General features: G+C 42.7%; 2 protein-coding genes across 5 annotated transcripts in view; both read left to right on the top strand.

Moving 5' to 3' along the window:
- STAT4 (signal transducer and activator of transcription 4) overlaps positions 1–13,029 on the top strand; it is a 34,245-nt gene extending 21,216 nt beyond the window's left edge. For 2 of the 3 annotated variants that reach the window (XM_083628802.1, XM_083628800.1), the window contains exons 17-24: positions 1,294–1,429; positions 1,846–1,898; positions 3,862–3,956; positions 8,707–8,843; positions 9,274–9,465; positions 10,182–10,248; positions 10,773–10,881; positions 12,285–13,029. In XM_083628802.1, the coding sequence (XP_083484928.1) occupies positions 1,294–1,429; positions 1,846–1,898; positions 3,862–3,956; positions 8,707–8,843; positions 9,274–9,465; positions 10,182–10,248; positions 10,773–10,881; positions 12,285–12,311 (816 nt within the window). In that variant the 3' untranslated portion in view covers positions 12,312–13,029. The remainder of the gene's footprint in view (positions 1–1,293; positions 1,430–1,845; positions 1,899–3,861; positions 3,957–8,706; positions 8,844–9,273; positions 9,466–10,181; positions 10,249–10,772; positions 10,882–12,284) is intronic. The other variant, XM_083628801.1, reaches the window with a different exon arrangement.
- A 5,048-nt stretch (positions 13,030–18,077) lies between these two features.
- Positions 18,078–26,261, top strand: part of STAT1 (signal transducer and activator of transcription 1) — a 41,526-nt gene continuing 33,342 nt past the window's right edge. For both annotated transcript variants that reach the window (XR_014551662.1, XM_083628884.1), the window contains exons 1-4: positions 18,078–18,182; positions 20,737–20,865; positions 22,770–22,914; positions 24,867–24,965. Coding sequence is in view for 1 of the 2 variants with exons in the window: in XM_083628884.1 (XP_083485010.1) it covers positions 20,738–20,865; positions 22,770–22,914; positions 24,867–24,965 (372 nt within the window). In the remaining variant the exon portion in view is untranslated. The remainder of the gene's footprint in view (positions 18,183–20,736; positions 20,866–22,769; positions 22,915–24,866; positions 24,966–26,261) is intronic.

The following is a 26,261-nucleotide window of genomic DNA, read 5'->3' as shown; positions in this document are numbered from 1 at the left end:
ATTGGGTATAGAAGCACAGAGGGCTTCTTTCCCATGATGCATCTTTCCCACAATTCTCTGACTCATGACACTTGTGTATCCTTATTGGTACTTGAAAGATGATGCTCGTATGTTCTGAATTCTATTTACAGTCTATGTTTATTCTTTCTTAAGATAAAATAAGAAAATATTGTATTGGGGGATTGTTGGGGGATTGTTGTAGATACTAGGAGAGGATATATTGATTTAATAGTATCCTCCCTAACTCACGCATGTGAGTTGGCAACAGAGTGCATTCCCCAATATATAGCAGGAAGCTAGTTGGTAGATTTGTTTGAATCTGTTTGCTTAAGCAATCCAATCTGGCTTTGTCCACATTGGGTTCTGTTTCTGACAAGTCCCCTTTCATCCCTCCTAAAAAGAATAAAGACACAACAGTCTTCTTTTAAAAGTAATAAGTTTACTCACATTCAGTTCGCAGTTGAATCCCTGAAGGCAGGCTTTAGCTTAGAGTTAGAGAAAAGAGAGTGGGTTCATCTCACATAGGGATTTGAGCCCATGTCCTGCTGGCTGAGAGCCAGCAGACAGTAAAATACATCAGTATCAGAAGAAAGCAGCAAAAGAGTAAGGGAAGATGGCTGCATGACTGGCCCTTTTACAAGGTCACCCAGGGTCACGCCCACCTACCTGGTCACATGCAGGGGGAGGGTGCTCCAGACCAGATGTGACAGGAAGTCCTCCTGGCTAGAGTAACAACCCCCTGCGTGTCCACTCTGGGCAAACAGGAAGTGTTGTACTTGACTGCTTATGTTACACCCCACATGTATCATATATAAGCAATCTGACTTCATAATCTTAGACCTGCCACATACATTAAAATAAATATATTATGTATTACCATATTTTTCTGTGTATAAGACAATGTTTTTTGCTTTAAAAAATTAGTCAGAAATTGGGGTTGTCTTATTCACAGATGGAGAATGCATAGGGGTTTGGGCTCTGGCTCTGGCATGGGCAGCCCAGGTTCAGATTCTGGTGTGGGCGGTTCAAGCGCAGCAACCTGGGCTTGGGCTTGGGTTCTGGTTCTGGTGTGGGTGGCCTGGGCTCGGGTTCTGGTTCTGGATTTAAACCCAATATCCTTAATTTTGGGTTCAAAAAATAGGGGTCGTCTTATGCATAGGGGCATCTTACACATGGAAAAACATGGTACATTTCTTCTACTGCCCTTTGACACTTCAGAGTTCCCAAGACAGCTCACATATGGAAACAATGAGTAGCTAACAGAATTCTGTGTTAACTTTCATTTGGCTGCAGAACTTGGCTTTCTTTAATAATCCACCACCCGGCACTTTGAATCAAGTCTTGGAAGTACTGAGCTGGCAGTTTTCATCATATGTTGGCCGTGGGCTCAACTCTGATCAACTTAGTATGCTGGCAGACAAACTTACAGGTGAAACTATAAAGCAAATTTTCAGCATTAATTCTCTGAACCAAACTGTGTCCTGTTGTAAATCTGGCCAGCCCAGGTGGATTGAGGCAGTTGCCGCATATGGCAAATGCTATGGGGAAATGGTGATGAGATATTGGAGGACAGAACTGTGCATACTCCATGGTCTATCCTGCATTTCCTAAATTAGCTTGCTACCCTGATGGGCGGGGTATAAATAATAAAATTATTGTTGTTATTATTATTAGCTTCTTTGCTGTTTGGCAGGATTTTGAAACTCACAGATTGCTTCAAAGTACTTCAGTCTTTAGTCCAACTGGGAAATTGTGCTTGTCTTTTTAAATTATTTCAAACTGTGATATTTAAAACAAATATTTTGGAAAGATGTTGGCCTCACGTTTCTCCCCGTTAAATTTTAGGACTGCAAGTTAGTTATGGGGACCATCAACTTTCCTGGTCAAAGTTCTGTAAGGTATGTCATGTTTCAAAATGTTGCTTGCATTCTTAGCCATGTTTGTACACAAGTCAGATACTGAAGCACCATAGGTCTTTCCAAACACTCAACTTATTCTCCAAGCAACTATTTTAGTCTTTTCATGATGCTTGCATGTGGGGCCGGCCCACCCATGAGGCTATGTGTGGAAACTGGCTCAGGTGGCAGGATGCACAGGGGAGCAGATCCAGCCTTCAAGGAATGCATCACCTGCTGTTGCTGCTATTGCACCCTCTCTTGTCCCCAAAATAGATCTTGACTCCTACCTTGTTCCTGATGTAGATCTTTACCACCCACCCCTTGTTCCTGATGTAGGTCTTCATTCACTCCTTCTTCCCTGGTGGGTGGTGGGCATGCTATTTTGTAGTTCACTTCAGATGCCTAAATGTCTTGGGCCAACCCTGTTTGCTGTATAGCTTTTGAGTAGCAAAAGTGCAACATCCCATCTGCAAGTGAAAAGGGTAGTGGTGCAGCCTTGCTTCACTGGTGGGTGAATAATAGGGATTTGGGGGGGAATTCAATTCATTTTGCATTTAAATGTGAACTTACATAACTCACGCTTCCTGAAACTCAATACCCAAACTGAAGCACAGCCATCCTTTGAAAGTCACACTTCTTGTGAATTTTGCTAGTCAGGTAATGCGTACAAAAATGCATATATGAGGGTAAAGTGCACATATAAATCCATAGATTAGTGAAAATAACATATAAATGCATTTATTATGTTTTGAGAAATTGCTTTGCAAAAACTGCTTTGAGGTTTTCTACAAACAAGCTGTATATACATTTCATGAAATGAAAAAGTACGTATATTAGGAGAGATTTGCACTGATGCTGATGAATTTTTATGAACACTTATTTTAAAATGAAATCACAAACTTATGCAGAAATGTGGAGAAATGAACAGAAGAATGGTAAAAAAAACAAGTGGCTAAGTGAAACTGAAATTGACATATTCACCCATCCCATCTAAAAACTCAGTTGATGAAAGGGAGCTTTTAATTCTAGCAAAGAGCTCCACAACATTTCAGGGATGCAGAGGGTTTCGTTGTATGTTATGTACCTATATGGTATATAATAACCTTTCTCAAGCTTGGATTCCCAGATGTTGTTGGACTACAACTCCCATCATTCCTTGCTAGCAGGGCCAGTGGTCAGGGATGATGGGAGTTGTAGTTCAACAACATCTGGGGACCCACAGTTGAGAAAGACTGGCATATAGTGTTTCATTGTTTTGTTCTCACTTCCATTTGATTTTTCTTCTTTTGAGAGAGACGGGATAGGAGAGGAAATATGGCATTACGATTATAACAAATATGAAATAAAAGTGCTTTATTTGGCACAGTGTTAAAAGACTATAGATGAGGGGTGAATCTACACTGGTCAGTTATAACGTGAAAAATGTGTTATGAAAGTGTGACACCAGAGGGCGTTGCAGAATCACAATGGGAATGGGAAATTGCCTTGAGAGCTATATGACACGGTTTTTAAATAGCTTTTATTAGCATTTTTACAGATCAGTATAGATCCAGCCTAGGAGTGGGGAACCTTTTCGAGTCCGAGGACCATGTTCCTTCACAGATAAACTTCTTTGGTGGCGGGGTATGTGTGTCACATGTGGTGGGTAGTTCCACAAGCAAAAGTGGGTGAAATAATGAGTGTGTGACTCTTTGTATCGTAAACACTTACTATATTTTTTAAAGGGGGAAATAGGGAAAATAGCTACTTATAGACTGGCTTTGGAACGTTTGATAGCAAAGTGTAGTCTCATATGCTGACGAAGGGAGCTAAAGACTGTTCAGAAATGGTATCACAGGTGACCTCCAGTAGTCTGCAAATACCAAGTGGTTGTTTTTGTTGGAGAATAATTCTAAAGATAAAGGTTACTGGTACTATATTGAAAACTTAATTTTTCTGTGTATCTAATTTGTTCTATAAACAGGAACACTTACCTGGTAAATCATTTACGTTTTGGGCATGGCTAGAAGCAATCTTGGAGCTAATTAAAAAGCACATTCTTCCACTTTGGATTGATGGGTGAGCAGCATCTTGGTGATTGTACATAAACTGGCAACGGGGAAATTTTGTTTTGTCCTTCCTGTTTGTTAAGTAAGTAAGTAGGTACAGACTTTGAAGCCTCAAGCAGACTTAAGCACTTTTAAATCCTGTCGATTTCAACAGAAGAATTTCAGCAAAAGCAGAAGCAATGGGAGAATATGGCTAAGATTGCAGTTAGGTTTTTTTAAAAAAACAACCCTCCTATGTTACCCCACTTCTGCCTATATTTGAATTGCAAGAGGAGTTTCTTGTGAAAATTTTCTATTGATTTTTTTAAAAAAATTAATAATGACAATAAGAGTTGCACTAGTGCATTTGTGCCATACTGAGGACTTGCTTCCCACCCCCTTCATTAAACTTAGGCCATAGTAGTCCTGCCATGTATGCTACTCAATATTGATCCAGAGCAGAACTCCAAGGTATAGTTAGCAAAGTAAAAACTTAAGCATGTTGCGAGATTCCCCCCAAAATAGACCAGAGGCAATTGTATTTCATCCAGCAGAGCTTTACTGCTACTGAAGGCAAATGAGCACAATGGTCACAAATCCAATACATCCAGGATTGGCACTGTCCATAGGAAATCCAGTTGCAGCAGACTTAACTTGAACTTACAATAACTTATAATAAAACTAAAGCTTAACACTATATACAGAACACAGCACCAGAAGAGATAGAAAGAGAGGGAAACCCAGGCTCCTTCTGGCCTTACTATTATAGTCATCATGACCTTGATAGAAAGAGATAACAGAGCCAGTTTAAGCCAGCTGTACTCAGCCTCTCTGAAGGAGTAACCCAAACATCATGAACCTTCTGCTTTCATGAACCTTCTGCTTCTTTATTTCACACAGAGAAGCTTACAGAACCCTCTTGAATCAATTAGAATAGGAGAGATCACTACATATCAGATCAATACTTTCTGTACTAAGAAATGCAGACTGACAGTCCACACTCACATGTATTTGAATTTGTATATAAGGAGCACCACTGGTGTTTCCTGTTATAATACTAATACTAATACTACTACTACTACTACTACTAATAATAATAATTTATACCCCACCCACTTGGCTGGGTTTCCCCAGCCACTCTGGGCGGCTCCCAACAGAAATTAAAAATACGATAATTAAAACATCAAACATTAAAAACTTCCCTAAACAGGGCTGCCTTCAGATATGCTCTAAAAATCCGCATGTGATCCTTTTTGTGTTTGTCCCTGTCTTCTAATTTCTTAATTCTCTTATGCCGATTAAGCACCAACAGGGTTCTCATTTTGTGCGTATTTGGGGGATCAAAAGGGGATAAAACAACATGCCTCCATTCAGGGGTACACCAGAAATAGTTTGGAGCACAGCCAGAAAAGAAATGAAAGGATTAAAGAAGTAGTGGGCATGGAAAAGAGAGAAGCAGAAATGGATATTGATCCACTCACCCCAAAACACCAAAACAAATGTTCTCTGCACCCAATTTCCTCCAGTGTATCTGATTATCCCTGTATCCAGTGCTATTTTTCTAGAAAAAGAGGTCTCACCATGAGCACCTCCCTCATTCTCTTAGAATGGCAATGGCGCCCACCTAAGAGGTGCCGGAAATGAGTTCAGGCTGAGAAAAAGCCCTGCTGGTATTGCATAAACCCAAATTCATTTGGGGAAAGCATTGAGACTGGTGCTGTCGAAGGGGTAAGGCAATGTGAGCCATGCAAATCTAATGGGAACGCAAACAGCTGCAAGAACATAGTAAACTCTGGCATGCACAAGCCCAGGTGTAATACCTGGCTGTTTTGCTGCACCAGAGCAACACCATGATTCACCCGAGTGCACAGATGAAAATGTCATTGCCACTCAGTTCCAGGGAACTTCCAGTGGAACCTCGCAGTTCTGCAAGAGGACAAAGATTAACCACAGGAATTTCTGCCAGGAATATGTGTGCACACAGCCACCATTTATTTCAGATATATTTGCAGTTTTGTTAGCCAGTTTAAGCATTTTGCTTATCCAGCTGGTTGAGAATTCAAGCCAAACCTCATATGACCAAAAAAAAAAAAAAAGTATCCATGATCCAATCTTCTGAATTTTTACTCCCTCATATATGTGTGGTTTTTTACTCCCTCATATATGTGTGGTTCGGGACGCGGGTGGCGCTGTGGGTAAAAGCCTCAGCGCCTAGGGCTTGCCGATCGAAAGGTCGGCGGTTCGAATCCCCGCGGCGGGGTGCGCTCCCGTTGCTCAGTCCCAGCGCCTGCCAACCTAGCAGTTCGAAAGCACCCCCAGGTGCAAGTAGATAAATAGGGACCGCTTACTGGCGGGAAGGTAAACTGTTTCTGTGTGCTGCGCTGGCTCGCCAGATGCAGCTTTGTCACGCTGGCCACGTGACCCGGAAGTGTCTTCGGACAGCGCTGGCCCCCGGCCTCTTAAGTGAGATGGGCGCACAACCCTAGAGTCTGTCAAGACTGGCCCGTACGGGCAGGGGTACCTTTACCTTTACCTTTATATGTGTGGTTTAACTTGCCTCATGGAAACTGCTATTGACCCTGCTGGAGGGAAAGGAAAAGTACTGGACCCATTTCCCACTCCCCATCCTTCAGAATTAATAGTTTTAAAAAATAAAAATCCTGCTTATGTCTCCACAAAGACTCAAGGTGGTGACCAAAAGCAGAGTAAAACAAACACAATCCTTTAAAAGAAAAAGCCCATATACACTCAAATTATAAAATTAACAATACCTAACTCTTGACAGATTTTAGGTACACAAAAAAGCATCATTGGATTGAGTCAGCAAAAATTACATAATTAACCAAAAGCCTTTAAAAAAATATCCAGAAAAATAAAATCATTACAAAAGAAATAAAACATTTCATTTATATATGTAAATATGTGTCAGGGGCTCGGGAGCAGGAGCACAGGGGAGAGAGGAAATGGAGAGCGAAGGGGAAGAATCCAAGGGCAGCGTAGGGGAGTATGACAGTGACCCGAGAGATTCCATGAGCTTCTCCAGCGAATCAGAAGATTCCCAGAAGGGGGCGCCGATGGTCAGGGCAAGGGGGGTCTCAGGGGGGACGCACCAGAAACAAGGAGCCAGCGGGGACCCCCAAAGCAGCAGCGGGGGATCAGGACCAGTTTCCCCACCAGAGCGTAGTGGGGGGGAAGAGTCACATGTGTCAGGACCAGCGTCTCCTCCAGCGGGGAGAGAAGATGAGTCAGGGCTGACCACGCCTCCATCGGAGAGTGGGGGAACGGAGGGGAGGTCAGTTGCAGCTAGCATCCCTGAAGGGGGAAGCAGTGACAGCAGTGAAACGGTCAGGAGGAAAGTTGCCGGCTGGGCACGCGCGCCAAGTTCAAATGTACAGGCGCGAGGGACAGCAGGAGACCCGGATTGGGAACCAGCTCCTAAAGCCCGCCGGAGGGAGGGGGAAGACTCAGGGGATTCAGCGTCAGAAGAGGCTAGAAAGGGCGAGACCCCGACGGACAGGCGGAACCAGAGGAGGAAAGAGCAGAGGAAGAGGTGGAGCAAGGCTAGAGTCTTAAACTGGTGTCTGGGGGGAGGAGATTCAGACGGAGCTTCAGCGGTCTAGAGTTTGAGACGTAGAGCTGCACGCTGCGGCTGTGGAAGTGAAACTGAACTTCAATAAAGACTTTCGTACTTAACAATGAAGCGGCGTTGGTCCTTTGTGAGCTGGGATCTCGGGCAGCTCTGACAATATGAAATATAATTACATAATATCATGTATCCATATTTTTTAAAAGATGAATACTGTTTAAAGAGAATTGTATACACTGTTTAGGTGTTGTTGGTTACTATTATATTTTAAGCAGACTGTCAGAAAATGTGAGTGAAAATAATATATAAGGTTAAACATTGCCTTGCAAGTAATTAATTCTGTTTGGTGCATGTCCTTCGCTATACCAAGAATCTGCCAATCTAGCAAGAATGCTACCAAGAATTACATTTATAATCCTTATCACCTGACCAAAAACCTATTTAAGAGACTATGTATTGAAAGTGCAGAAATATTTACTGCAATGGGTTGCATTTTTGTTTTGTATGGAAGTTTATCACAGGGTCATTGGCACCTGAATACTGATCATAGGGCCTTTGCTGATCCTTCTAGAGACAAGCATGATGAGGAACCACTGGTCTGCCAAAAACTACTTCAGGAGAGCAATATAGAATACGAAACAGAATAGCAGAAAAGACGTAAACATCCCGTTCAGCACCACTTCCCTAATAAAGTTTGGAGCTCCGTTCTGCAGTTTGAATGTAAAAAGTTGCAGGTGACCAGCAATTACATGTGTTTGCTGCATAACATTATGCCAGGTTCCTGAAGGGGTAGGCAAGTTAGAACTGGTCCACACGAGAGCAAACTGTGGATTCACACTGGTCTGTTTCTCCTTTAATGTAAAGACATCCATAAGACATTCTCCATTCCAGAGTAGACTCAGATTCCCCCTCCCCCTTGAAATGCAGGGGTTTTCAATCCTTGGAAAGTCCAAAATGTCCAGGATTCTAAACCTGTGTATTTAAAGGGGGGAAGGTCCAGGACAACACTGGGATTAGGTCCACATTTTGCTCTGGTGTGGTCAAGCCCTTGGTCTATTGCAGCAACAACTAAGTGTTTGTGGCACCTTAGAAAAATTCTTTAGTCCCCAAAAGCTCTTCGTCTTTAGCGTGCCACAGGATTTTCTGACAAGCATTGTGCACATATAAACCTATTTTCCTCTTTTTCTTTTTGCAGATGTATTATGGGGTTTGTAAGCAAAGAAAAAGAGAGAAATTTGCTCAAGGACAAGATGCCCGGAACATTTTTATTGAGGTTTAGTGAAAGCAACTTAGGAGGGATTACTTTTACCTGGGTATCGCGGTCAGAAAATGGTACGTGCTATATTTTAACATGCTGAACGCTGCACTCCAGACCCCTATCGCCCTTATCCATGAGTTCAACAAGCAATTTGGGAAATGCACGCTAGTGGCCTGGCCCCACCCTCCCTTTTCATCTCACATGCCAAATTGCCAGTACCAAACTTTTTAGGTCCCTTTTAGATCATTTGAATGTTGCTTTTAATGCAAATCTCAGTGCTACCTTAACTACAGATGCAAGATTAAATAAAGACTGCTGCAGCTTCTTTGGACCTCCTTCTCTGGGTTGCAGTAGTCCCCTATAAAGTGTATTCAGTGGCCAGCATTTGTGTATTTGGCATTTTTATTATTTTAAGTGAGTTTGTGGTTCTTCTTTCCATTTGACAAAAAACAACCAGTGATCAACTATCTGCCTGCTTATTCATAACTATCTTGTCCTTCACAGGAGAAGTGAATTTCCATTCTGTTGAACCATATAATAAGGGTCGTTTAACTGCACTGCCGTTTGCTGATATTTTACGAGATTACAAAGTTATTATGGCAGACAACGTTCCTGAAAACCCACTGAAATATCTCTATCCAGATATTCCCAAAGACAAAGCCTTTGGAAAGCACTATAGCTCTCAGCCAGATGAAGGTAGGATATTGCTTTAAAAAAAATAATAATAATAATCTTCCCCCACCATTTTACATTAAAACTGTTGAGCATGCAAACTCCCGATGCTCATGCTTGCCACATTTGTTCTTTAAAAACAGATTAGATTTGTCCATTTTTAATTACTTCTTGTGGTGCACAAGACATCTTACAATCAAAGCAGTAACAAAAATACAAACCGAAACTAGCAAAGAAGAAAGAGCAATCTGTCTTGGCAAAAACAGTCACTCCCCATCTCCCTCACAAATGCGATATTAAATGGAACGTTCTCTGCAAGGTTAATTACTCAACCAGACATACAAAAACTGTATGCCCCGTCACAAGCACAGATCAGAAAGTCAAATGTGGTTAAGCCCCATCCTAAGAACTTCTGGAGCAGCCTTTAACATAGGAAGCGGCCATATACCGAGTCAAACAATTGGTCCACTTAGCTCAGTATTGTCAATTGTGGCTGGCAGTGGTTCTCCAAGGTTCCAAGCAGAAGCTTCTCCCATCACCAGTACTTTTGGCCAGGACTTGAACCTGGAACCTTGTGCATGTGAAGAATGTGTGCTCTGCCACTGAGCTATGTGTCCTCCCCCACCAACTGTCTTCAGTGAAGAACAAATTCACCTGGTTGCACTGCTGAATATGCACTTCTGGTTTCCTAGATGGGAGATTTAATGTCCATAATGTTGTTGTTGTTGCTTTTAATTTAGCGCCAAGGCCTATGGAAGGAGGAACCAAAGGTTACGTCCCCTCTGTATTTATCCCAGTCTCCAAAATGTGAGTCATGCTGATTAAGTCGCGTTTCCCAAACTTCTTAGTGTGGAAAGTCTGGCATACCAGTCTGAATGGTATGTTGCTCTTCAGCAGAGGAAGTGACATTTCTTTTGCTGCTTTGTCTTGGAAACCCTCTCCTAATAAGTGGGTGAACCATCCAGGATTGATGGGAAGTGAAAATAGAGTAGAGTGGTACCTCGGGTTAAGAACTTAATTCGTTCTGGAGGTCCGTTCTTAACCTGAAACTGTTCTTAACCTGAGGTACCATTTTAGCTAATGGGGCCTCCCGCTGCCACCGCGCGATTTCTGTTCTCATCCTGAAATAAAGTTCTTAACCCGAGGTACTATTTCAGGGTTAGCGGAGTCTGTAACCTGAAGCATCTGTAACCTGAAGCATCTGTAACCCGAGGTACCACTGTATGTGCCTGAGGCACCAATTAAACTTAGTCCCTTACAACAGTATCTGCTTCTCGCGTATTACTCATTCAAGATGTCATTTTTGTCTCTCTCTCTCTCTTTTTTTAAAGCCTGAGTGATTCCACAGACCCACCTTCTCCATCAGACCTTCTCCCCATGTCTCCAAGTGTCTATGCTGTTTTGAGAGAGCACCTGAGCCCTACCGTAATGGAAACTGCTGTACGTTCCAAGCTTAATTTCTTCTAAACTTGTGGTTAACAAATGAAGAGGTGCTGTTAAGGAGTGACTGGGTATCTTTTAGAATACAGTCGTACCTTGGATCCCGAACGCCTTGCGAGTCGAACGTTTTGGCTCCTGAATGTCACAAACCCGGAAGTGAGTGTTCCAGTTTGCAAACGTTCTTTGGAACCCGAACGTCCGACGTGACTTCCACGGCTTCCAATTGGCTGCAGGAACTTCCTTCAGCCAATCGGAAGCTGCTCCTTGGTTTCCAAACGTTTTGGGAGTCGAACAGACTTCTGGAATGGATTCCGTTCGACTTCTAAGGTGCCACCTGTACCGGACTGCGCAAAGCTTTATTGTCACTAACTTTTTTCCGCTGTTGATAAAACGGCACTAAGTATGTCACCACTGGTTATCAGGTGCTATAACGAAAGAGCTAGTGACTGTGTTCTTACATAATGTGAAATGAAACGATGGCTTAATGCAAATGGGTGGTCTCTCTCTGAGCAGATTGCAGCCGCTTTGTACCTGTTCTTGGCTCCCACTCAGGTTGAGAGCAGGACAGCTTAACAATGATTCTGGGTTCAGACAGCACACTAAGCCAGCCCCTGCTAAAAGGATAGCTTCATAGGGAAGACTGAGTAGTTTGTCAGGAGGAGGAGAGAATAGTACTCTAAAACACTTAGCTCTTCACATGGTTAGGAAGCAATAAACCGTTTCCAAATAAAATCCTTGCAGCCGCTCTTAAAAGACTCCCTGCACATGCATGTGTGTTTGCTACCTTGCAGCTCCAGAAACGGCTTACTTTTTAAGGAATTGCGCAAACACTGCACACAGCACCCTGATAAATGTATGCTTGTAGGAGAAAATTTCTACATTTATAACCAAACTACTGTATCTGTAGCCCTCAGTAGGCTGCAGTTTCTTTCGCTATTATGAATAGTTTTGTATAATTCACAAGCTTGCACATTCCTCCACCAACTAAGGAAAAGACAACACTTTGCTTATTTAGTACTGCTTCCTCCGCAGAACTGATACGGCACAAACTTCCAAAACGAAGCTGGGTCTTTTAAAAATGATTTTAAAGATCAAATTGGGCCTCTAATCCTCAGTGATATTCTCCCCCCCCCCCATCCACGCGCTGAATTAATTGGGTCAACAGTACCATTGTGCCTTCTTCATAACGTAACATCTGGATTTCACACCACAGTAGAAAATTAGGTCAATCTTTCACAAGAGGGGAACAAATAGATCTTTTGTTTGCTTCAGCTTTCAGTTTTCAGATACACATGTGGCATTTTCATTTCCAGCAAGCTGTAGTTCAACTTGCATTTAAGAAAAACAAACAGCAACGAATTTCCACAAACTGATTGATTCTTCTTCTTCTTCTTCTCTTCCAGTTAAGTTCTCCATATTCATCTGACTGACGATTCTAAAGTGCATATGTATGTTTTTAAACAGAAACATTCCTAAGAAGATGTTTTTCTAGTTCCCTTTGTAGATACTGTATCTGTACCCTGTGGAGCACAGATGGGGAACCTGTGGCCCTACAGACGTTTCTGGAGTACAACTGCCATCATCAATTACTGTTAGTCATCCTGACTGGTGTTGATGAGAACCACAGGTTCTTCATCACTCCTCCAGACACACACAATTGTCTTTGACCAAACTCTGCTTTCATAAATTAAGTCAATACTTGGCCCGGTTCAGACATAACACTAAGCCATGGTTTGGGCCCAAAGAACAAGCTGTGATAAGCCTCTGGCTTGTGCACCCCACCCCTGCTCTCCATGGTTTACCCCGAGGGATAGCTCAGTCAATACAGCATGAAATGCTTAATCTCAAGGTCATGGGTTCAAGCCCCTTGTGGGGCAAAAGATTCCTGCATTGTAGCAAGTTGAACCAGATTGTACTTGTGGTCCTTTCCAACTATTCTATGATTCTCTTATTCTAGTCCTGGCTTGTTTGAACTAAGCACAGTGAACATAAATCCCCATTTTCTCAGTTTTGCCATAACAGAAAGCTGCAGATGATTTAAAACTGCTAATGGAAGCAGTGCTGGATTTACGTATAAGCTAAACAAGCTATAGCTTAGGGCCCCACTCTCTTGCCCCCCCCAATACTTCTTAATTCTATTACACTATTAATATAAAGGTACCCCTGCCCATACGGGCCAGTCTTGACAGACTCTAGGGTTGTGCGCTCATCTCACTCTAGAGGCCGGGAGCCAGCGCTGTCCGCAGACACTTCCGGGTCATGTGGCCAGCGTGACAAAGCTGCTCCGGCGAACCGGCACCAGAGCAGCACATGGAAACGCCGTTTACCTTCCCGCTAGTAAGCGGTCCCTATTTATCTACTTGCACCCGGGGGTGCTTTCGAACTGCTAGGTTGGCAGGCGCTGGGACCAAGCAACGGGAGCGCACCCTGCTGCGGGGATTCGAACCGCCGACCATGCGATCGGCAAGTCCTAGGCGCTGAGGTTTTACCCACAGCACCACCCACGTCCCTATTAATCACTATTAATATACTTCTTCTTAATTGTATTTCAGTTCAACAATCACTTTGATAAAATACATATTTTGTTATGTGCAAATGGCTTTAGATACCTGTTAGGTCCATAAATTACCATATAGCATATATTCAACACAAAAAACAGTGACAATTTGTTGTTGACAAAGGGCAGCTGGACATATAAAGGGCCCCATTACCTTCAGTAGCTTAGGGCCTCATCAAACCTAAATCCGGCCCTGGATGGAAGTATGCACTTTCCTGACATTGCATGTGAAGGAGGAGAGCATTAGCACTGTGCAAGCCTGAGGCTCACTTTGGCTTATTCTCACAACCCTGGTTTAGCATTATGTCTGAACTGGGACTAGAACTTAGTACATGAAACAAGTGGCAATGAAAAATTAGGAAATGGATGTACTACTGAAAAGCTAGAATCAAATTAGTTGCACAGGTCTAAAAATATTATTTCTGCCTTTATACTCTATATAGATATAATTTAATGTAGAATTGTAGTAGAATTCCTACTGCTCTTTGCAAGCTGTCCTTCCCACTCCCTAAAAATTGGGGTTCTATATTTCAATTCTTGCCACTTCTGGATCCTGAACTATGAATCCTGGCAGCCATTCCAAAATCCACCATGTTTTCAACAAAACTTCCAAGTCATGCATATCCACAAAGGTTATGTATTTTTGCTATATATTTATTCTTGTGATATTTTAATCTGTGTGCACCAAACTGTCATTCTTACAATATATTAAACCTTGATACATTGGAGAACTGAGCCAAACACGCATATGTGTGAATAACTCTTCGAAGCAGCCTTAAAAACTACAAGCTAGAGTGACTGCAAGCAACGTAATTATGTGTGGAAACATATTGGGCCTTTCATTAAAGCCTAGCCGCATTGGAAATATTGAATAAATTGACACACATCCAGAAACGGCTGGGCATCAGATTGAGAACTGGATTTTCAGCTCCAAGACAAGTGGTTTTTGCATGGCCAGAAGAATAGCAGGCACCCGTGGCTGGAGAGTGTATAGTGAATATGACTATCAGCTGATTATATAAAGAATCCACTACCGATACCTGAGCCTGGTTCAAGTTGGTGTTGAATGGTAGAGAATTGTTATATTTTTGTGTCTTTATAGTTTTAAGTCTAGTTGACTATGAGATAAGAACATTGGAATGGGCTTATGTTATGTACTAAGTTGAATAGGATTCAGAATGCAGCAGTCTGATTGGTCCTAGAACAATAGGATTCAGAATGCAGCAGTCTGATTGGTTCTAGAAAAATAAGATCCAGAATGCAGCAGTCTGATTAGTCCACAGGAGCCAACCAATCCAGCTCCAGGTGGAAGTGAATCCGCAACCTGATCGGCCTACAGGAGAATCCTGGAATTTGCCAATCACGTGGGGCCCATTGTGTAAATAATGTATATAAAGCAGACATTCTGGGGAAACTTCCATCCCTCCTCACCACTATGAGCTGAATAAAGAGCATGAAATCCACTCTCGATTCCAAGTATATCTCAGCTTACCATGCTTAATATCAGCTGTGACATTGAATGAAAGTTAGATTTTTTCCCCTAGATCCCAGGTGAGAGCTGGGAGGGACTACTGCCTTCTGTGAGTGGTAAGGGTTAAGAACTACCTTTAAGAGAGGACTCCATAGACTATTTTTACTACTGTTCATGGATTGTTTTTTTACATTAGTTTTCTGTACCTTAGTGAATAATGAAAAAACAAAAAATCTTAATGGCAAAAAAAGATTTATCTGATGAATTGGTGCATTTGCACAGAAGAAGGGTAGAAAAAACATTTGTCAAATAAATACTCAAATTATGTCTGTCTTTTTTGTGTGTGCCTGTGTTGTCATTTTTTATTTTTATAACGGCTAGGGGTCTCAGAAACTAGAAGTTACCCAAGCCCCTCTCAATCTCTGAAAGGACTTGCACACATGAAGCATGTATAATGAATGCTGTTGTTCTTGATCATTGCATAACCTTCAAGAGTTGTGTGTGTGTAATAGCATGCGTGAATGTATGCCTTAGTATACAGGACAACTAGAAACAACCACAGAACCAAAAGAGCTAAATGCTTTCTGGACCAAGCTTTGCCCATGGTGATAAGAGGAAGGCATTCTGCTCACGCTGGAGTCCTCACTTTCTCCATTGCTACCGGAGAAGATGCTAAAATTGGTTAATATATGAGATAGACCAGAATTTATTTTGGGGTTCAGAGAAGTACAAACACTAGTGTGTGCATAATACGTGTGTTTTTTAAAAAAAGTTTTCTGATTGAGCAGTGTTCCGAACTTTCATGCAAATAAGGAACTGGGTACTATTAACCATCTCCGGCCCCCTTAACTTCCACTGCAATCCTGTTTTAAAAGCAAGGATGTGAAACCAGATTTGGGCTCCCTGGCATCATCTATTAAGCCCTGCCGCCCCATGATGGCCAGTGCAGGAGACGCAACAAATTACAACACTGTCCATTTCAGTCCATGCCAATACTTCCTTGACAGCTCCCCTCTGAACTTCCTGGGTTCCTGTCTTGTTTTCAGAGTGCTTTACAAGGGACGCGCTCATATATCGCTTTGCATCGATCCGAAACACGGCAATAGTAAGCTGGGGCTTTGCTTTCTTTTCTTTAACTCAGAGGAGGTTATTGAAATCGAAAGGAGAAAGGAAGTCAAAGCAATCCTCCCGGCCATCTCTCTGAAGCTAGCTCTTTCTCCTTCCCCTCCCCAGGCTCCCACCACGTGGGACCGTTTTTAACTTTCGTTTTCATTGCGGACGAAGGCTTTCCCGTACTTGTCCCTGTTTCTCAGAAAGCACGTGTGGCTGTGCTGTTCCAGCAACAGCTCTCTCCTCCCGCCCTTCACCCAGGCGCGGCATTCGCCTCCTCCCCTTTCTGTGTGGTTTGGCTGGAAAAAGCAGGCTGGAATCTTGGGGGTTTCCTAGCGGTTTCTGCATGTTTGACCCTGGCCGTTCATTTCCTTACCGAAAAGCTTGATAATATTGAACTTGGCAGCTTTGCAGACTTCTGCTTCATTGCTCAAAGGGTGGTAACTTTGGTGGCATCGATGTAAGAAAAGTTCTACACAGGAAACTTATTTCCTGGGATAGACTCTTAATCTCAGGGTTGTGGGTTGGAGTTCCACGTTGCGTGAAATCTTCCCTCCTCTCTCCACCCCATATCCATAGTTTACTAAGAGTTTGAGATATTACCTACAACAGTACTGATGCTAAAGGAAACGCACTACTGTGAAAACCTGATCTTTGCGGAGGTATGAAACTATAGGGAAGCTTCAAATATTTAAACAGAAGCTGTAATCTGATATGTTTTTAAAAACGTAAAGGGACCCCTGACCATTAGGTCCAGTCGTGGCCGACTCTGGGGTTGTGGCACTCATCTTGCTTTATTGGCTGAGGGAGCCGGTGTACAGCTTCCGGGTCATGTGGCCAGTATGACAAAGCCACTTCTGGTGAACCAGAGCAGCGCATGGAAACACTGTCTGCCTTTCCGCCAGAGCGGTACCTATTTATCTACTTGCACTTTGACGCGCTTTCGAACTGCTAGGTTGGCAGGAGCAGGGACCGAGCAATGGGAGCTCACCCCGTCGCAGGGATTCGAACCGCCTACCTTCTGATCGGCAAGTCCTAGGCTCTGTGGTTTAACCCACAGCACCACCCGTGTCCCTTTTACCTGCTTTTACTTGGGAGCTAATCCTATGCAACTGGGGGGGGGGGGCTAATTTCACAGTACAGCTACAGAGCATTGTGCAGGAAACCCCTTCTTGCTACAGTCTTGGATTTGTAGATTCCACCTAGGCCTGGGTTGCTAATTATTTTGTGCCAAGCACATGCAAAAATTAGGAAGCCCTTATCATGCAATCATCTCAAACTCACTAACCTCGAGGTTTTTGTCCCTGTTAGAACAAACGGAGCCCCTTCTTTGTGCGCTTCTTCCAAGTGAGATCTGGAGGGCGGCGACATAAGAACGGGCCTTTTCTGCAGTGGCACCCCGTTTGTGGAATGCTCTCCCTAGGGAGTTTTGCCTGGTGCTTTCATTATATATTTTTAGCACCAGGTTAAAACATTCCTATTCAACCAGCCTTTGGCTGATGAATATTCTACAGCCTTTTAAATGCATCTGTGGGAAGGGCGAGGGTGTTTCATTGTTTTGGCTTAATTATTTACTGTGCTTTATCTTGCATTTTTTTTCTTTGAACTGCCTCTGGGATCTCTTGAGGAAGGGTAGTATATATTTAAAAAAATAAAAAAACCAGCAGCAGTAGTGTCAAATCCTGTCAAAGAAACATCTGTCAACAGCCCTGAGATATATGGATTGAATTTGATATTTTTAAAATAAATAAAAAACCACACCAACACATCTTGCCAAGGGGAACAATGCTTTTCCTATAATATTTTTATTTTATTTTTTTAAAGGGCGAGGATGAGGAGACGGTAAAGAGAGCGCGTTAGCTAGCTTTAGGAAACGTTTGCAAAAAGAACACAGCAAGATCAGAGGACGATTATAGCACGGCCCCTTTGCTAAACTACAGCTGTGCTTTTGCAGGAGAGGGAGGAGGGCGCAATCGTGGGAACAGCCTTATTATTCAAAGAAGGCGGAACACACTCTCCTGAATGGTTGCTCGCCGAAAGCAGCGCCCCGCTGATTGGTCGCGCGCCTGCTGCCGCTTGCTATTTCCTAGTCCGGCTTACTTTCGTTTTAGACAGAGTCGGGGAGCATCGGCGCGCGCTCCGGGGCATCTGCAGACCAGCCAGGTAAGCAGAAGGAGCAAGGTGCTGCTTGCTTCCGTGCTTGTGTAGTTTTGGGCTCTCCAAGAATGCAAGGGAGATAGATGTTATTCAAAAAGGGGCAGCCTGCTTGGGCCTTACGGATTCCCAGGGTCTTCGCGCAAGCGTCTCTCCAACGCAGGGGTATAAAATAAGGCTGCGTTCCCTCGATTTATGTAAGGCTGCATCCATTCTAGGCATTGCCTTCCCTAAATATACATATATATGTATATATATGTATATATATATGTGTGTGTGTGTGTGTGTCTCTCTCTCTATATATATAGGTCTATATATATCTATATATCGGGGAACTGTAGCTTACTCCGCACAGAACTGCAATTCGCAGCACGCTTAAACTGATAGTGCCAGGATTCTTACTGTTTTTTTTGGGGGGGGGATGTAAAATATGCATCAAGGGTGCTTTAAATTTATGGTGCGAATGGTTTCGAAGTTTTTTCTCTCCCCCCTCCTGTGCAAATGCACCAGTTACTCAGGAAAAAGCTTTTTTTTTTTTTGGCCATTCAGATTTTTCGTTTTTTCATCATGCCAAGTTCTGTTGGGAAGCAGCTGGACGCGACTTCCAAGTATACGTAGGAGATGGGGCTGCACAGTTGCATTCTTGGAATGTGTCGCAAACCCTTGAGCGTTGAAAGCTTCGCTGGCGATTGCACTTGTTTTCCGGAGCCAGAATGCATAGCCGGGGGGGGGGGGGGAGCTCCCCCCCATCAAGTAAATAAATAAAAATATCACAATCTTCCTCCCTGGCAGGTACCTTTCCCTAGAAAACATCAGTGCCTGATTTTGTATAATAATTTTTATTAATTTTTAATCCCATTGATCCAAAAGAGCCACATTTTCACAATATCAAATTACAATACATTTTTTTAAAAAAAATATTCTAATACAAAATTAAACCATTAAGGGTGACTTCCTGTGTGTTGGATATCGGGGTACAAAGTTCTTATTTCTTTCTGCTTCCATAATCTTGATTATTCTAATGACAGCAGTTCTGATTTTGATCCTTTATTTAGCAGTGCCTGCTTTTGTTACTTACGTATGTGGCATATTATTTTATCCTTCCCTGAAATGTGTGAGCCATTGTCTACAGAACATGGAAATTTAGAATACTAACTGGCCATCTCTCTTGCCTTTAACCACTACTTGGACCATAGAGCCATTCAGTACCTTGCTGAGCATAAAGACCTGGCTAAGGTCAGGGGTGACAGGGGAGTCTCAATGGGCTATGCTTACTGAGCGTGCACAGAAAAACTGCATTGGAAAAAAGGAATTGGAGAAGGAAGTGTGAAACGGATTTCAGCAAATTCAAGAAAACTTGTTTTAGTTTAGGGTTGTTGTTTTTTAAAAGGCGTGTTCTTTGTAATTTTGCAAAGTATACCCTTTAACTGCATGAGACGCCCAGCTGTCTTTTTTTTATTTACCTTCTAGTTGTCAAATGATGTAAGATTTTGACAGATTTTTCTTGGAGTCAAAAGAAAACAATTTAAAACAGCTGTTTTGAGACGCTTCATTCTGAATCTGCTAGACAGAACCAGACAGAAGTCCTGCCCCCTGCCCAACATAAATCCTGGCTACGCCCATGGCAGAATTAAAGCAGAACAAGAGGGAATTGGTTATTAAGGTGCTAAAGATTGAGTTATTTCTCCCAACTTGTCTTGGTCCAGATTGCGATCTGTCTGGGGCCAATTCAGAAATGCACTGAGCATCATCCCATTCAAATTAAGCATTATTTTGTCCCTCTAATTTGAGTGGGGAAGGGTTAAAATCTTGCCCATTGAACCCAGTGGTGTGCGATACTGCTTAACTTAGGGGTTAGATTGCACCTCTTTTCTCCAGTTGCTGAATTAATGTAAGTCACAAGCGAGGGCAGATTTTTGAACTTTTTGCAGGATGTGTCCAGATGTCAAACAGTTTGGCAATTGTCCTGTACATTATACATTATTTGTACCTACATACAGTATCCACCTAACCTTATAACAGAAGAATGCTGTAAAAGTAAGCCCTGTTGCATTCAGTGCGGCTTACTCCCAGGTAAGTGGGTATAGGATTGCAGCCTAAGTCCTGCTCATCCCCATTTTCTACCCTTACAATTCCTCCACTAGCCTCTTTACTCCCTGTTGCAAAGGCAGAAAAATTGTGCTGTTCATATAGCTTAATAATATTTCATACCCTTCCCATCTGGCTGGGTTTCCCCAGCCACTCTGGGCGGCTTACAGCACATATAGAAACATAGTAAGACATTGAATATTAAGCATTATAAAATCCAGTGTTGCTTGGCACAGAATTCAAGTTTGCTTTTTAGTACAGCTGGGCCTAAGCCATTTTCTGATGGAGCAGCCTTGTGAACACACAAGTTACTGGCTTGCAGGTCTCTCTGCCTTTTGCTAGCTTCCTAAACTTTTGGTAGTCTGCAGTTCCATTCTGATCTCAGAGAAGAGGAAGCTAAAGTCTCCACTGAGGTGTGTGATAGAGAACGTTACGGTAAGTATTCTTAAAATCTGTTCTCCTTTTGATTCTGCAGGATGAGTCAGTGGTATAAACTGCAGCAGTTGGATTCAAAATTCCTGGAGCAAGTACACCAGCTCTACGATGACAGTTTCCCCATGGAGATACGACAGTATCTAGCGCAGTGGCTGGAAGCCCAAGACTGGTGAGAGGCCAACTTGTGTTTGAGATGTCGAATGATAAGATTGTGTTCCAAACTGTGCATGGCTTAATTTGCTCCTGTCAAAAACGATTGGGCTTTAAAAAGTGCCGAAGATAATGTTTGCATAGGAACTACGTTTTGGTAAAGCAAGTAAACAACATGTTGTATTGTAAGCCCTTGTTTGGCAACCAGTTTAATGTTGAGATGTAAGCAAGTTGAGCCAACGACATCCTAAGTCTTGTCAACAAAGAAACGTATACTATCGAGGATGTTACTTGCATGACATCGTGGTACCTGGCAGTGTTTGAAATTAACAGGCGCATTTTGCATCTGGTCCTTGGCTACTTGTGACCAAGTGAAAATGCCTGACATCTCCACCAACCAGGAATCATTGGATCTGGACTGTTTTTACACACCAATACCCCACCCTACCAGTTACATTTTATCTGCTCAATCGGAATGAAATTCTGGAATGAAATTGCTTTTCCTGAGCAGGAGCAGGTTAAGAAAGAGGTCGGAATAGGCCAATACAGTGGTACCTTGGTCCTCAAACTTAATCCGTTCCGGAAGTCCGTTCCAAAATCAAAGGCACACATTCCCATAATGCAAAAATGGATTAATCCATTCCAGACTTTTTAAATAAAAAACCTAAAAAAGCAATTTAACCTGAATTTTACTATCTAACGAGACCATTGATCTATAACAGGGATCAGCAACCTTTTTCAGCCGTGGACCGGTCCACCATCCCTCAGACCATGTGGTAGGCTGGACTATACAGTGGTACCTCAGGTTACATACGCTTCAGGTTACAGACTCCGCTAACCCAGAAATAGTGCTTCAGGTTAAGAACTTTGCTTCAGGATGAGAACAGAAATCGTGCAGGAGGCCCCATTAGCTAAAGTGGTGCTTCAGGTTAAGCACAGTTTCAGGTTAAGAATGGACCTCTGGAACGAATTAAGTACTTAACCCGAGGTACCACTGTATTTTGAAAAGAGGAAAGAAAAAAAGAACGAATTCCTATGCCCTACAAATAACCCAGAGATGCATTTTAAATCAAAGAATACATTCTACTCATGTAAAAACACCTGATTCCCGGACCATCTGCGGGCCAGATTTAGGTTGCCTACCCCTGATCTATAAAATGAAAGCAATAAGCAACATACTGAAGTCACTCAATTAGTCAATCAATCATTAGCTGAACTGGGTTCCACACAGATACAAAAACGCAAAATAAATAGCAGAAACAGGCAGACTTTAGCGTAACACTCAAAATGGAAATGTGGCACTCAAATCAGAAGCATAACACTCAAAACAGAGCATGTTCAGCTTCCGAAAAACATTTGCACACTGGAACACTTACTTCCGGGTTTGCAGTGTTTGGGTTCCAAGTTGTTTGAGTACCAAGGCGTTTGAGAGCCAAGGTACCACTGCATATATGTGAACTGTCCCTGGATCAAGTGACTTTTCTTTTTCAAGTTCTCAAACTTCTTATCCTAGCTCAAGGTTGTCATCTGAACAAGCCAGGTGTTCAACCGAGAATCGATCACAACCAGTCCATCATTTGCAAAGCAAGACTTCAGAGCCGTCTTGCCCCAGAATGGCAACTAGACATTCTGTTTTGGCGATTGCAGTCTTGGTTTAAGGAGCCATTTGGCGTGTAGCTTATATATATTGAGTTTCTGACACTGGTACCTGGTGCTGCTCCAACCCGAAACATAATGGTGGCACACCTGTCTGCTTTATTTGTACCTATCGGATGCTGGTTGCAGTGCAGTATTGTTATTTGGGATTGCTGCTGCAAATCATAAACCAAAATAGGCTGTTGGAAGGGCAGAGGGCCTTGCAGGAAGATTTGTGGAAGGCTGAAGAAGCTGAAAGTGAACATCTTCCATTGCTTCATCTCCCAGGGACCATGCTGCTAGCGATGTTTCGCAGGCGACTCTGCTGTTCCATAACCTGCTGTCTCAGCTGGATGACCAATACAGCCGCTTCACACAGGAAAACAACTTTTTACTTCAGCACAACATTAGGAAGAGCAAACGTAACCTACAGGTAATGTCCCTGTGAATGAGAAGTATCTCTGTAAAAAAAAGTACAGTCATACTTCAGGTTGAAGTAGCTTTGGGATAAGTATTTTCAGGTTGCGCGCTGTGGCGACCCGGAAGTAACAGAGCACGTTTCTTCCAGGTTTCGCCGCTCATGCATGCGCAGACAGTCAAAATGACATCATGTGCAGAAGCGGCGATTCATGGACGCGGGTTGCGTTCGCTTCTGGATGCGAACCGGGCTCTGGAACGGATACCGTTCGCATCCAGAGGTATCACTGTATGTAAAATTCTTCACATGGTTTACATACCCTCTTCATTCATGCGAGGATCTTGCCATGATCCTTCCGTTCAGAAGGGCCTTGATAGTGTCCCCAAATAAATGCTGGATGTTTTCCTGGTCATGTACCAGTGAAACAAATGAGAACAGTCTAAGAACACTGCTAAACCAATTTATTTATCCAGTCAATCCATCTTCATAGGGTGCTCTTGAAATTGTACCTCTGGGACTGGAATAATAATTTTATTATTTATACCCCATCCATCTGGCTGGGTTTCCCCAGACACTCTGGGCAGCTTATGTAGCACATAGAAAAACCTCAAACATTAAAAACCTCTCAATACAGGAGAGGAGTTTATCTCCTAACAACTCTCAGCATCTGTAACAAACTATAGCTCCCAAAACTCTTGGGGAAGCCATGAATTGTTAAAGTGGTATTGTAGTGCTTCAAATGAATACAGTGTTACCTCGCAAGACGGATGCCTCGTAAGACGAAAAACTCGCAAGACGAAAGAGTTTTTCGTTTTTAGAGTTGCTTCGCAAGACGAATTTCCCTATGGGCTTGCTTCGCAAGACGAAAACGTCTTGCAAGTTTGTTTCCTTTTTCTTAAAACCGTTAATACCCAGGGTGCATTGCTTGAAGAGGTGCAGTTCCGTGCTTCGCAAGACGAAAAAACTCGCAGAACGAATTAATTTCGTCTTGCGAGGCACCACTGTACATGCCATTACCGTATTTTTCACTCTATAGGACGTACCAGCTGATAAGACGCACCTAGTTTTTGGAGGAGGAAAACAAGAAAAAAAAATATTCTGAATCCCAGAAGCCAGAACAGCAAGAGGGATTTGGCTTCTGGGATAGCCTCTTGCTGTTCTGGCTTCTGGGGTAGCCCACGAAGCCTCCACAGGGCAGCGGGATGAAGGCTCCCCGCTGCCCTGCGGAGGCTTCATGTGGCTAAGCCTGAAGCCAGAACAGAGAGAGGGGGCGCTGTGCAGCGCTCCCTCTCCCTGTTCTGGCTTCTGGGATAGCCGCGCAGTCTGCATTCGCTCCATAAGACGCACACACATTTTCCCTTACTTTTTAGGAAGGGAAAAGTGCGTCTTATAGAGCGAAAAATACGATACTTCACAGCCAACAGCTTTGTGTATTACGGTCCTGAAAATTTTAGCATGTCTTCAAATCAAGGGTAATGTTGGCAGATTCCCCCCCCCCTTTAATGTTTGTTCAACACTTACTGGTCCACAATCTTGGATCTTGTGTGTTGAACTGGCCCCCCAAATTTGGGGTGCTACATAACATCTGCAGTAGTGAAGTTTATGCATATTGACTCTCTCCCTGCAATAAGGTGGCTCTCTGAAGGATGTGGGATACTTGTGATCTGTCTTCAGAAATTCAAAATGCTGAGATGAGCATAAATAAGTGCAGATTTTTCCCGGGACTATGGTTTGCCCAGGTGCATGTGTGAATAGGCTCTACATCTGCTTCTTGGCAGCTCACCTGTTGTGAGGTTGAGCACTCAGCCTCTTTTTTTATTTGAGTTTGATGGGACGTCAAAACCTGAGGATGCCCTGGTCAATGTTGTTTAGTTCCTCCTGTTGTTGCTATTTTATAGGCAAATGTAGCAAAAAGAGAGAGAAGCTGGGCCAGCTTGCATTAACCTGTTCTTTATGGTGTATTCTAGAACACTTTTGAGGAAGACCCCATGTTCATGGCCATGATGATCTCCAAGTGTCTGCACGAAGAAGAAAAAATCCTCAAGTTGGCTGAGGAAGTAGATAAGGTAACTGTTTTCTCCCTTGCTTTTTTATCTCTGGGCAAACAGCATCATGTCATTGAAGGATGCCCTCTAGCGATCCATTCACACCTCACGCCATGTGGAGTGCTGCCCCAACATTAAATGCTGAAGCTCAGGCTGGTCTTCCATGAAGATGTCCTTTACTGTCAAGTCTGCTCAGAGCCTGCGATTGTCTTTGGGGGCTTCTGTTGTTGCTTGACCTGGGTGTCATCAAAGTTAAAACAAGTGAATGGGAGAGCCTTCTTAGGGCTGGCACCTCGGCTGTGGAACAATCTCTACTTTTGAATTACTGTTGGGGTTTTTTAATAGTTCATTTTTTAAACAGTGTTGTTATACATTCACATCATTTTCAGTTTTTACACTCCAGGGATTACTTAGGTCCCTCGGACTCCCCCACCCCACCCCGCGTTTTCCAATTCCCCTCTATATTTTTTGCATCTAATTACATTTGTCTAATCCATTTTATCTCCTTTTCTACCTTAACTAATGTTACATTATAAGTGTTACAACAATCCTTCTAACGTTTTTAAGTATACACAGTGGCCTTTAAGATATTCTATAAACTTTCCCCACTCTTGACTGAATTTCTTGTCATCTTGGTGCCTGATCCTCACGGTCATCTTTGCCATTTCAGCATAGTCCGGCCATTTTGGTTATTCACTCTTCTTTAGTTGAGACTTTCTCTTCCTTCCACTTCTGTGCAAGTAGCATTCTTGCGGCTGTTGTCGCCTACATAGTATTTTTTTATTCTTTTGTTATTTCGTCTCCTGTTAACCCTAGTATAAAATGGCTTCTGGGTTTTTTGATAAAAGTTCTCTTAAACATTTTTTTCAATTCATTGTATCTCATTTCCCAGAAGTCTTTTACTATTTTACGTGTCCTCCACATGTGGTAAAAAGTACCTTCTTTATCTTTACACTTCCAACATAAATGGAGGTTTTTATACATTTTTGCTAGTTTTACTGGAGTCAAATACCAACAGTACATCATTTTCATGTAGCTTTCTTTCATGTACAACAAGCCGTAAATTTTAAGTGGAACAATCTCGCTGCAGCCAAGAGAGCCTAAAGCCCAGTGCCTGCTTTAGGACATAAGATTATTATTTTTTTAAAGGCATATCTGTTTAAATTTCTTTCTATCTAAAATCTGTTTTGACTTATTTACTGGTTATGTTTTCTTACCCGCAGTTTAACGTTATTGTGTATAAGCTTTGTAATTGGGCAGCACATGTAATTTTTGGACAAAACTGGCGGACTGTATTTCCAGATATATTTGCTTTCA

This window comes from Podarcis filfolensis (assembly GCF_964270895.1).
Source record: "Podarcis filfolensis genome assembly, chromosome: 1".
NCBI lineage: Eukaryota > Metazoa > Chordata > Lepidosauria > Squamata > Lacertidae > Podarcis > Podarcis filfolensis.
The sequence above is the reverse complement of the archived record's forward strand: the minus strand, read 5'-3'. Positions and strand labels throughout refer to the sequence as shown.